This window comes from Pempheris klunzingeri, chromosome 12, assembly GCF_042242105.1.
Source record: "Pempheris klunzingeri isolate RE-2024b chromosome 12, fPemKlu1.hap1, whole genome shotgun sequence".
Lineage (NCBI taxonomy): Eukaryota > Metazoa > Chordata > Actinopteri > Acropomatiformes > Pempheridae > Pempheris > Pempheris klunzingeri.
Genome location: NC_092023.1, coordinates 24,651,550 through 24,664,441, shown reverse-complemented (window position 1 = coordinate 24,664,441; position 12,892 = coordinate 24,651,550). Strand labels below are relative to the sequence as shown.

At 43.2% G+C, this 12,892-nt stretch overlaps 1 protein-coding gene across 2 annotated transcripts in view; it reads left to right on the top strand.

The window, feature by feature from the left end:
* The window catches only part of sertad2b (SERTA domain containing 2b), a 36,993-nt gene extending 30,966 nt beyond the window's left edge, over positions 1–6,027 (top strand). For both annotated transcript variants that reach the window (XM_070840933.1, XM_070840932.1), the window contains exon 2: positions 2,910–6,027. In XM_070840933.1, coding sequence (XP_070697034.1) covers positions 2,914–4,206 — 1,293 coding nt within the window. In that variant the 5' untranslated portion in view covers positions 2,910–2,913 and the 3' untranslated portion in view covers positions 4,207–6,027. The remainder of the gene's footprint in view (positions 1–2,909) is intronic.
* Positions 6,028–12,892: the final 6,865 nt, after the last annotated feature.

The following is a 12,892-nucleotide window of genomic DNA, read 5'->3' as shown; positions in this document are numbered from 1 at the left end:
CTCTTAAAAAGCAGTAGTTTTGGTTTTGTCTTCCTCTTGTTGCTAACTGCTGTAGTGCGTTTGCCCTGCACTTCCCAGAGATCACCCATCAATCAAACAGTATGAGCAATGCTGACAGCTCTTCTGTGGTCATGAAAATGATGAAAACAATTCATCAGTGATGACGGAACTGATTGATCTATTGAAGGAGACGCTCGTTCACAAATGCATTAATGTTCTTTGCACCTTTTTCTCATGTCTCTCCAGCCCAAACTTCAGTATGAAACTGGCCAAAATAAGTGGCGTCCTGAATTTGTGTTGATCCAAGCATGTGTGTGATGGGTCATATTCAAATAGTCATTAAATGATAAAAAAATCAAATAGTCAAAGAGATTTTGGTTTTCTATCAAATATATTTTCCCCTGTTTTCAGAGGCACCTTGTAGTACACCTGTCAGGGGAACTAGCTTGATCCGAGGCGTTGACACGAAGCCAGGTCTCTGTACAGACGTGAGTCCCATTTGATCCACTCGACCTTCCCTCAACCGGACGTTGGCTAGGAGCAGCCTTAGGTACAAGCTGGGTTAGCTTAGCTCTTATCCCGAGTCGCTCTCCTGACCTCACACTGCGGTGGTTGGTCCATTTGGGTTTCATATGTAACACGTGTTCACATGTTTTAGTAGTGAAAGCAAAAAAAAAGTCCAGGCAATATTCAATGTGTGAAGAATGTGGAAATCCTTCATGGTGACTGTGGAACAGTATTTTTGATTGCAGTCCACATCCCTAGTGAGAGGGTCAGCCCTGTTTTTCAAAACTTTGGTCCTCACATGGTTCTCCTGCTAATGTTCCACCATGCAGTAAATAATGATTCTATTTAAATGAGGAATAGTCAAAAGTCACCTGGGCACATACAAAGTTGTCTAATTATTGTTCTGAAGAAAGATTACTTTTGTTGTGTTTCTCCTTTAAAACATCTAACCTACTGTGGAGGTACTTTTGTTGTGTTCAATGCAAAGAAATCAAACAGCTAAAGGTTTTCTTTACAGCCCCTAGCAACAGTTAAGTTTTCATATGAAACTGTATATTTGCAGCCAGTGAGCCGACAGACCAGCACCACGTATGGGATGTAGAGGCTGGGGTTGAGTGCTTGGCTCAAAGGGACCTCAGCAGCACTTCTAGTAAAATCAGGAGAGAAAGTTACTCATTCCTCTCCCACCTTTCACAAACCGATGTCTCACTTACTTCCTCCTCCTTCTCGTCTTCCTCCTCTTCCTTCCTGTTCCCCAGCACGCCCTCCTCCTCCTCCTCCTCCTCCTCCTCCTCCTCTCCCCTATCCCATTCTTTGTCATCTCTTTGGGTGAATTCCCAGCTGACTCTGTTTGTCATGGCAACCAACCAGTCTTGGTGACTGGGCTTGCAGCTCACACTTCCTGTGTGTGTGGTTGGATGTGTTTGTGTGAGGCGACGCATGCGCAGTGTGTGTGTGTGTGTGTGTGTGCGCGTGTGTGTGTGCGTGTGTAGTCAGCGACTGGCTGCATGAGCCTGTCAGCCTGGATTAGAGTCAAACACACTGCAGCGATGCTTTCTTTCTTTCTTTCTTTCTTTCTTTCTTTCTTTCCTGTCTTTTTTGCTGCCTTCCCTGCTTTCTCTTTAGCACCACTATTGACCCCATCAGGTAGTTTGATTAGGTGGACGGATCTGCTAAACTGTTGGGAAATGCATGTTTAGAGAATGTGCTGTGCTCTCTCTCTCTGGGTCTGTCTGTGTGGGTCAGCCCACTTCAGCCACCCCTCCTTCAGGATCCTCCTCTTTAGCCAGAGTCAGACACGAGCCGGACGCTGCCTTGCTTTGGTGAACTGGCACTGCTAACAGGAATGGAAATGAATTCAATGATACCGACGTTTAAATGTCATTTAACCGACCGACCCGCTGACAAACGAGAGCAAGAGAAGGGGAGAGAAACACTAGCTCGTGTGTGGGTGATCACAAGAGGGGGCGTGCAGATGGACAGGCAAAGAGGTGAAACTGAAACTTAACTTATCTGGTATATTATTTGATGTAATTCAGGTTAATTCTGTGGTCTAACAGTGAGAAGTGTCTGTTTCAGATGAACGGGTCAAAAGCAGCTCAAGCGCGCATGCACTCTGAAAGTGGTAGAAGCAACTCAATGTGCTGTTCTGATATGGCAGGAGGAGTGAGGGTGGAGGAGGGTTGGGCTTTAAATCTGGCCTATGATCCTGTGGTACAGAAGGGAACGCTGCTATTACATAACTTGGTATGTGTGTGTCAGTGCCTGTGAGTGTGTGTGTTCGAGTGTGCTGGGCTACAGTATGCAGCGGTGAGGCTCCCACTGCAGCTGCTCTTGGTTTCAATGTATGTTTTTTTTAAATCCCCTGTTGCACTAAGCTTGTTGAGTTTAAGCAGCTTTTTGAATCACCACGGTTAAGCTGCTGGGTTTCAGTCTGCCAGCTTCACTGGTGAATATAGTCAGTTAGGTGACATGTGGTATAAGTTATAATCTAATGCTGAGATCCAGCAGTGCCACTGGATTTGAAACATACAAAAACCCTAATGACCAGGTGTGAAGTTTTTAAATAGTATTTGAGGCGTAAGGAACAAAAGACTGTCAAGTTTCACCAGCTTAGATGTATTAAATAACCAGTAGGGTAGAAAGTACAGTGAAAGAAACCCTGACAGGAAGTAAATATCTTGATCTTGACCTAAGTGGGAATATTTAACCCTCATGGCCCAAATGGGACTGACCCAAGTGGGGTGCCGCAATTACAAATCAGTGTATGGTGATGACAAGTGAAAAAATAATTGTCTAAGGACAATCAGGTGCAACCTTACATGACATTGTTTTTACTGTATGTTTGTGACCTCTATATCGAGCGACAAATGAACTCCTGTCCCGTCTGTTTTGCTTTTCAGATATATGTTCGGTAAAGGTGCGAAGCGGAAGCTGGACGAGGATGAAGAGGGGCTGGAAGGCAAAACGCTGGAGGCGTCGGTGGCGGGAGGGGGACTAGGTCTCGGTCCAGAGGGCCTATCCAAGGTGTCCTACACCCTGCAGCGGCAGACCATCTTCAACATCTCTCTGATGAAGCTGTACAGCCAGCGGCCACTTGGCGAGCCCAGCCTGGAGCGCCGTGTCCTCATCAACAACATGCTGCGGCGCATCCAGGATGAACTCAAGCAGGAAGGCTCCCTGCGCCCGCTGCTCTTCCCGCCCTCGCCGCCGCCAGACGACCCCATGGATGAAGGTTTCCGTGACACTCCACCCTCGTTTGGTGTTTTATCATCCGCATCAACGGCACAGGTATCGCAGCCTTCTGCACTGTTGATGCCAGTGATTGCTCCACCGCCTTCACCCCACCCAATGGTGCCTCCCAACTGCCAGGCATCCCAGGCCTGCCCCAACCGTGTGGAAGCCTGCCCTGCCCCTCTGGAGGCCTGCCTCACTCCAGCCTCTTTACTGGAGGAGGACGTTGGAGATTCAGCTTTTAGTGCTCCATCTCCACCCACTCCTCCTCTGTCGCCTCCCCCGGCACAGCCTCCCTCTTTACCCTCGGCACTTCTGAGCCAGGTGTCCCCCAGGGTCCCTGTGTCGGCGTCGTCCAATGGTGGTTTCCCCTCCGCTCTGAGTGACATGGAGTTAGGTCCTCCCACAGCCATAACAAGGACAGCAGCAGCTAATACTACGACCGTGACTACCTCCCCAGCTCCCATGCCACTCACCCAGTCCTCCCACCTAGCACCCCTCTCCCCAACATCCATTGGCCTACCTAGAGACTGCAGGACCATGGGTGCGAAACCAGAGGCAGCTGGCGTCTTGCTAGCGGAAGGCCGCTGTGCGGAGCTCCGGCTGATGGACACTTTGCCCACACTGCCCCCTGGCGGCTTAGTAGACACTTCCTCCTCTCCTTCCTCCACTTCTTCCTCTTCCTCCCCCTCGGGGTTTCTCTCAGACTTGGCGCTGGATGATGTCCTGTTCGCCGACATCGACACGTCCATGTATGACTTTGACCCCTGTACGACAGCGGGGACTGTGGGCGTGACGGCAGGCGGTGGCCTGGCCAAACTGTCGTCAGTGGTGACGGCGGACGACCTCCTCAAATCGCTGGCGTCGCCGTACAGCAGCCCCGCCCCCCAGGTTTCAGCCAATCAGCCTTTCAAAATTGATCTGACAGAACTGGACCACATCATGGAGGTGTTGGTGGGTTCGTGACTCGCCGACACCACCACCTCAGACACACACAGACAGTTTAATCGGGAAAACAGACTGGAATGAAAATTTGGGATCGATTTGGGGGTTTTCCTGGTTGTTGTTTTTATGTTTTTGTTTTTTTTTACTCTCTTCTAAGGTCGGTAATTGTAAACATCGATGGTGATGTCATTTAGTACTACTATGACAACTACTACTACACAACACTGTGCATGCACTGTGCTCGCCTTTCCAAATATGGAAATGAAGTAACCGGGAAACAAAAACACACGAGTTTGTATTTCTATACTTGTGAGGACCTCCATTGACTCCTTTCATTCCCAAAACCTAATTTAAACCTAACCCCAGTTTTAATCTTTACCCTAAACCTAAGCCTTAACCCTAAAAAGTAACTGTAAATAGAAAAAATGAGGACCTGCAAATTGTCCTCGTTCTGGAGGATTTTGCAGTCATTCTATCCTTGTAAGGAGATTTGCTCCTTACAGGTGTAGAAATACATGTGAAAACACACATACACACACACACACACACACACACACACACACACACACACACTGAATTCATGGCTTTTAGCAGACGAGTGCCTTTCAAAATGACCACTTATTCAATTCCTGTTTTTACAGTATTTGTTTTTTTCTAGTTCTTTTCTCTTTAACAGCCTAGAGAGGTCACTCCTCAATGTTTTTTTTTTTAATTTATTGTATTGTATTAAAACTATTATTAAGTAAGGTAATTTCTCATGATCAAATGATAATTATTTAATATTATTACAGATGCTATGTTTTATTTGTAAAGCAAGCATAAAAAGGTTTTATGAGGAGTACATTGCTTTACCAGTGTGCTACATTACATATTAGCTTGGCTTTATAATTACGCTTTGGGAATAGCTCTAAAACACAATGCCTGTTTGTTTTATCAACTCTTTTAGTAGGAAGAGATGTCTGTTCTTGTACACATCATGTCTATGAATTCAGTTTGGGACTTCCCTCTTTCTTTCCCTTCCTTATTGGCAGGCACATGCAGTATAACTGTGCTGAATGCTATTTTACATGAGCTCAGTCATTTGGGCTAGTTATCACGCCTCAGTTACAGCAGAATTCAAATGAGCTACACCCACAGGAAGGATTGACGTGTTTACATTGGAATCAGCAGCAGCGCCACCACCAGCTCTTGCCTGAAAAGTCCAACCTAAGCAGAGACTCCAAACACACAAGCACATCTGGCTTTATGGGATTCAAAATAAAACTGATCACTGATTGGAGGGATAGTCATTGTGGTCCTAATGTGGCTCCACAGAATTTTTTTTTCAAAAATCACACAAAGAAAATCGAATATTTTAGTAGAAATGCCTTATTTTTGGTTTGGTCCATACAGAATTAGAAACATGAGTGACAGACAAATTACAGCACAGCATACAGTACTACACACACCCCGTATTTGCAGAGTATGTTTACTTGTGTTTAGAATAGAAGCCCTATTATGCCAAATCTCAGGGTTCTGCTCACTTCTGTGCATTGTGCAATACAGTTTTGAGGTTGACCCCAAAGCCCATGGTTGTTTTAGACACATGCGATAGCAGGAGGGCTAAATCTGTCTCGTAAATAATTTGAATGTGGATTTCCACTGAAGAAGGAAACCCGAACCACAGCGTTAACCTGATACAGCAACCATGCAAGACTGTTGTTTCAAAACACTATCCCCCCTGCAAAGGCCACTATGCATGATTTTTTGGCACAATAAGACAAAAAGTGGTGGCAGTGCTACATCTAAGATGAGGATCGCATGTGGATTCCTACTTGGTTTTCATTCCTTGCAGACCACACACACACACACACACAGTTTTAAATAGAATGAATTTTATGTTATCTGTTGCAGTCATAGTCCACACATTTCCATCTACCGTCATTCAGTAGTCACAATCCAACTCAGAACTGCATCTACATCACTATTAACTGGCTATTAACTGTGGTGAGCCACACAAAAAGGGGTACGAATGTATGGAAGAGCTTTTTGAAGTAGAGTCACAAGGCTGAAAACAGTTGTGGCACAGCCTGAATTTACTTAATCAGACCGACGACCTTCACCTAGAAAGAGCAGATCTACAGCCACGCAAAAGCTTTTGCAAGAATGATTGTAGTGTATAGCGGTGCCACAGATTTAGCTATAATTTGCACAGAGCCCATTCTGAATTAGACCAACACGCTGGCACCAGGACAGGCGTCATTTGATAGGTAGAAAAGGCCAGACATACACGGAGACATTAACAAATGACAGACTGACCATCTTCCCTTTGAAACTAGACAGAAGAGCACAGGATCATACAGTTTTAGGAGTCGAGGTGGCTTGTTTTTAGGAGTTGATACAACAGAACAGAAAGTTGTAGAATGCAGTATTCAGAAATACAGAAACGATGGGTCAGCAAAGGCCACTCATCACCTTGTTTCTTATAGTCAGACAATGTAATGAAGTTTTAACTAATATTCTCAAACCTGAAAGGAAAAACTCCACCTGAAGACACTTTTACACTCATCACCAGCCATCAGTGTTCAGAGCATTTCAGGACATGCTGTGTGGTGAAGCTTTGCAGATGTCTTGGGGCTACTTTTGATGAAATTAAACTAAAAGAATGTCTCAGTAGAGCAAAAGAGAAGTGTAGATTTTTGTGATTTTTATCTGTAAATTCATCACAAACAAATGACACCGTACACGTTATGCGTCATTAATCCGCCAATAGTATAAAAGATATTGATGAATTTCAGCTTTAATGCTGAAATTTTAGACCACTTTAACATTGTCTGCTACCTAACTCCATTGTAACATCATTATACACATCATCTACATTTGTGCTGGTTTTAGGGTGGATGTTTCCCATCAAAAGTAGTTAAATAATAAGTAACAAACACTGAACACTTCTGTGGCTACGAACACAGCCTTGCTATGGTGTAAAACAGTATGTTAATGGTATTCTAGCGGAGGTCCCAGCTAGTGGGACTCGGTAGTTGTTAAAGGGACAGAATGTGTTATGTGGACTCCAGTCTGACTATCTTACTGTGTTAGCCAACAGCAGTAAGGTCGGGGTGATGTTAAAACCTGTTCCAATGGAAGCTCATTTGTTTTCCAGTGGGAATTTGTCTTCAGCTAGCATCAAAATGAACTGCATTTGAACTGAATTCAAAGCAGAGTGTGAGCCGAACAGATAGCAGCACCAACTAATACTGTTTGTAGACGACTGTGTCTTGTTTCCTTCACCATGTTTGAATTTTGGAGTGCTTGTTTTTTTTTTGGTCAATGAAGTTATTTATTCATATTGTTTTGTTTTTTTTTCCTTTTCTGTGTAAATATATTTATTTTTGATGTGAAGTGAACATTTGGATTGTAAATGTGTGTACAGAATGTGTGGTAGGAATGTACTTCAGATAGGAATGTATCTATGAGTGTGGAATTATGGGTGGAAGCCATTTTTTATATACATAGGTAGTTATTTTATCTTGTTTATCTGTTTGTTATTGATTTTTGTGGGGTGGCAGCCACAACTTTTTACATCTTTTGTACTCTTTTTGTTCATCATTTTCCAGTTGAAGGCGAACAGTTCATGCAGCAATACTCAAAAACCCATTTCCAACCTTCAGATGTCAAGACTCCAAAGCCCGTCATAGACGCTTCAATGCCAAAAGTAATGTACATAGTATGAACAACATTCGAGCTCCTGAGACTTTTTCGATAAGTGTTTGTTACCGAACCTGTTTTAGCGCTGTCCAAGTGTGCGGCGGTTTGAATTGCCGAGAAGGACTGACCGCAGTCGAGGCTGATTTCTTCTAAGAAGGCTGTATTTTACACAGACCTCAGAGCTGTGCCTTTTTCTATGCAATAGAACACAAACACACAGAGAGAGAAACTGTCAGCTGATCACTGTATTGGGATCCAAATGTGGACTGTAGATAATATATATATATATATATATACATACACGTATATATACACAAGTATATATACACATATATGTATGTATATATATATATGTATACACATATATGTATATTAAGTATATGAGATAATGGACAGCTGTCTATGAATTTGAAACAGTCTTACTTTTGTAGTTTTATATGTATATGTATATATATATTTTATATATATATATACATATATATGTATATGTATATATATTTTATATATAAATACACACACACACAATAAACTGTAAAAAGAGTGAAGGTGTGTTTTGTCTCCTTGCTTTCTGATGTTGTGTACAGTCTTATTTTTTAACATGCACGCTGATAAACACATCTACTTGAATATTTATATAATAAGAGCTGACACGTGACCAGTTTGTGCTTTTAGGGAATGATACTAAAACATAAATGTATTCTTTGACAAAATAATCTTGACTCAAAGTACTTGCTTACTCAGGTCATTGTAAACATTCCTTTTCATTCCAGAAAATTCCAAATGTTCAGTGATACTGCCTACATCTTATAGTTTTGGAAGGATATACAAAAACTTTAAAAACTCTAAAATCTTCCACTTTGACCATAATGTCAAAATGCTGTGATAACAAAATAAGACCTATGGAAGTTATACCATTTAGTTTGATTTCTATGTACACGGTATGGTGTGACCAGGTTTTTGTCTTCAAGGTTCCTGGACTTTTATACATTTTAATATATTTTGTAAGTGGCCAGGCGGTTGCCATGGCTCAGCCCTCAGTCACCAACTCTACCTGTGGACACAAACGATAGATCCAAGCACAGCCCTGCAGTCCTCTGTACGTGCAGTATTGGCTCTTTATTAAGTACATCCTGGATGTCAGTGACATAACGAACAAGTAGTCTTACTCAGGCCTGGTAAATAGAACAAGAAAGCTAATATTGGCTGCTGTTTATTTGATGGGAACATTCTGGCCCTACTGTAAAAACAACAGAATTATGGTGCGGTCACCACAAAACACTCATATTACCCAACATCCTTAACAAGCTCCATCTACAGGGCTGAAGTCTGGATTTTACTGAGACCATGATCCCAACTCCCCCAGTGCACCCCAACCCCCCACAGAAAACTGAACCAGAAAGGAAAGAAATCCCGTAATTATCTGAAATTCCAAACTGTCTTTATTCATATGACTTTAATTGTATTTTCTGTAACTTAACTTTAATTGTATTTTCTTAAATTGTCTCTGCAAGTTAAACTCCACATCCAACCTCCCCAATGTTACCAACATGATCTGATTGTCCTCCATATTAGCTCCAGCCCTGTGTCATCACACAGGCTGCACACCACCACAAGATGACTCCCTCTTAAAAGTTGGCTGTTTGCTGTTTGATTCCCCTGCAGCTAAAATATGATGCGCGATTAAGTGAAAATTCTCAAAACAAACCAATTTTTATGGGAAACATGAAATCATCCGACTCTGATCAAGCTTTACGGTTGATTTAAACAAGATAAGTGGCTCCTTCAAAAGGGTATTTTTGCAGGACAGTAGGTCCATTTAGAAACAAATGTCCCCATGCTGGAGGATGTAACAGCACTTATTCCACAGCGGCCAAATTAGTGACTATGATGTAGTCTACTATGGAGGAACAACTCTAACAAAATGTTCAGACAGACAAGTCCAAAATACAAATGAATAAATCAATAAATAGCACCTGGATCGTTTTTCTTAACTGACTTTCAATCAGTTGATTAAAAGGCAAAAATTTTTATCAGCTAATAGAATAAACGATACTAATAATTCTAAATTCCGCCTTTGAAAAGACTCTTCTCTGTATTATGCTGTGTGGCTCGCTTCATGTGTTTAAATCAGGATGTAGTTTTATGAAGAAAAAAAACTGACATGCTTGTTTTTCATAGGTCCTGTAGTTTCCTAGCAGCTGCTGCAATGGAGTGAACTTGTCGTAAAATATAGAATATATAGAATATGGAAAATAATCCCAAAGAACACACTTCATTTTGGTCGGCGTTCGGACTCCGTAGTCTGCAGTTTGGAGTCGTGTCATTCTCATATGCTGAAGGTGCAACAGTTCATCCTGTAAACTAGATCAGTAAAATACATACATTTGTAAAATCTAATAAAAAAACTGATTTAAATGCAGCTCAAGTGCAGCTTTGCCAGCAGGCTGGAAAAGGAGCATTTTGCAGCGCTGCAGCCTCCATCATATCAGACATTACACACTGATTCGGATCAAATTTGACTTTTAATGAACTGTTGGCTCCAGCTTGCCCTGGCTGTTCCTCGTGTGCACTGGATATTTTAGTAGTCCCCATGATAAAGCTCTGCCTGTGTCCTTCTCTGTTTTTTGTCTTCCAGTTTACTGCGGCGCAGTGCCAACATTTGCCACTGTTGAACAGCCATGATTCCTGATCGGCAGGCCGGTGGTTATTTCCAGCATTCAGGCCACACAGCTGTGAGGGGAAGAGGGACAATCTGTCTCTATTGGTGGAGAGAGGGAAAGTTTAGCTCAACTTAGCAACAGCAGAGCTAAGGTCACTGAGGACAACACGGGCACAGGCAGTGAGACAGAGGGCTGCTTCTCTCTGTCTGTCTGTCTGTCTGCCGTCTGCACACAAGGTGGAAACACAGCGCCGTGTTCAGTTATGAAATGCTCAGCTGATTTGACTGAACTCGCACTCGTTGTTTGCATTCCTGTATACTTACATGAAAATCATAGAAAGTGTCAGAACGTGCAAAATAAATAAGAAACAAAAATATCACTTGTTACACCCAATGAATAAAAACTATTGACATGGTAGTAAAATAATGAAACTGGATAGAATCAGATGGTAAGTTCACCTCTATAAATCCACGCCAACATCCATCCATCCATTATCTTTATCTATATCAACACTTACTTACACAATTTACAGGTCACAAATGAACCTGAATGTCTGTGGGAGAACACACACACTCCACACAGAGAGGTTCTAGGTTCAAATTGTGGATTAGAACCTGGAACCTTCCTGCTGTGAGGCGACAGTGCTGACCACCGCAGACTGATGTAAGATTTATGGACCAACTGATGCTGACTCAGGTGACATCAGTTGAGTCCATTTATCAGACGTCACGCAGCTTCTTCAGAAAATCTGAACTCCCCAACACCTGAAAACAGGGGAGTTCCCCTGTTCAACATCCTGACTCATCTGTTAATCTTCTATTCCCTTTTGTCACTTTCTACTCTATTCTACTCTCTTTTTATGAAACTTAAGTAATTCATATTGAAGCTCATTAATACACGAGTCAATATAATAATAATAATAATAACAATAACAATATAATAATAATAGCACAGGAGAGTTATTTCAATCTCTTTATAAAAGTAGTCGATCACAAATAAAGCAGCTCTCCTTCCGGTGAGGACACACTTGTGCAATGACTTTATTGCAGCGCCATCTCGTGGTGAAACATCAGAGGCGCAACAAGGATTCACACTGACTGTTCCAACCCTCTGCTTCCTAAAGTCAGTGAACTAAAACAGCCATTATTATCACAAGTGTGTGTGTGTGTGTGTGTGTGCGCGTGCGCGTGTGTGCGTGTGCGTGTGTGTGTGCGCGTGCGCGTGCGCGTGTGTGCGTGTGTGTGTGTGTGTGTGTGTGTGTGTGTGTGTGTTGCGCAGCAGCGCCCCCTAGGAGAGCGCTGGCCATGGTGCTGAGCGCTCTCCGCTCTCTGTCTAATACACATACTTATAGAAATGTTTTGTCTCTTAGTGCCGTCTTATATTTATGTTCTTTAATTACGGAAACATTCCACAAACAAGACACAGGACAGGTCAAACTCTGCCTCCCTGGTTTCCTTCAGCCCTTTACTTTTTTTGGGGGGGGGGGCTGAAGTGTCGCTATAAAGGCGCTGACCGATGCGTTGATCCGCTGATCTCCGTGTCTTTATACCAGCGGGAGGAGGAGCCGCTGGACGGGTCCTGACGAGCGCGGCAGCTGCTCAGTGCATTGTGGGATTTGTAGTATAAGAGGTGGGAGCGCTATTTACCGACGGGCCTTTGTTAATACTCACATGAAATAGTCTGTATATAATTGTATCGCGGGCTTTGACATGTCTGAGTCAGACAGAACCGGGAGGAGAGGTGGATTTAACTTGTTAAAGAAGCAGATCCAGTGACCCCCCCATCATGTCCCGTGAGCCCCCCTCACACACCGTTTTTTGCCAAAAGCAGCATCCAGACCAGAGCAGGAATGACTGCAGCTACATGAAAAAGGCCTGTTGTCTCCGTGTCACACACCCTCAGCTGCAGCTGCTGCACGTCAGTATCTGGAGTCAGGAAGACCTTCAGTTCCACTTCTAAACCAACAAAAGCAAGAAACCGGTCTGAAAATGAATGATATGCTGGAAAATGGGTGTTTGTGTGTGTGTGTTTGTGTGTGAGGGGGAAAAAAGAGTCGCAAGACTCTCCAATGAGATGGTGCAGCACATTATAGTGACACAGTTTTCCGGGCAGAGAGCGGATGGAAAGAACCTGGAGAGCGCAGAATACTTGGATTTCCCCCTGTTGCTTTATTCTCCACGTGTTCATACTGAGAAGAGGAAAATGTGCCATATCACCAGAGACCCCGGCAATCTGCTCTACTCTTGCATCATGTGCTCTCAGTATAGAGCTTCTGTGCGCATGTAGCTTTTCGTGTCATCGCTCTCTCTCCATTGGCTCTCCCTCCGCTCTGCGCGCTGCCTTCACACTCTCTCTCGGCACAG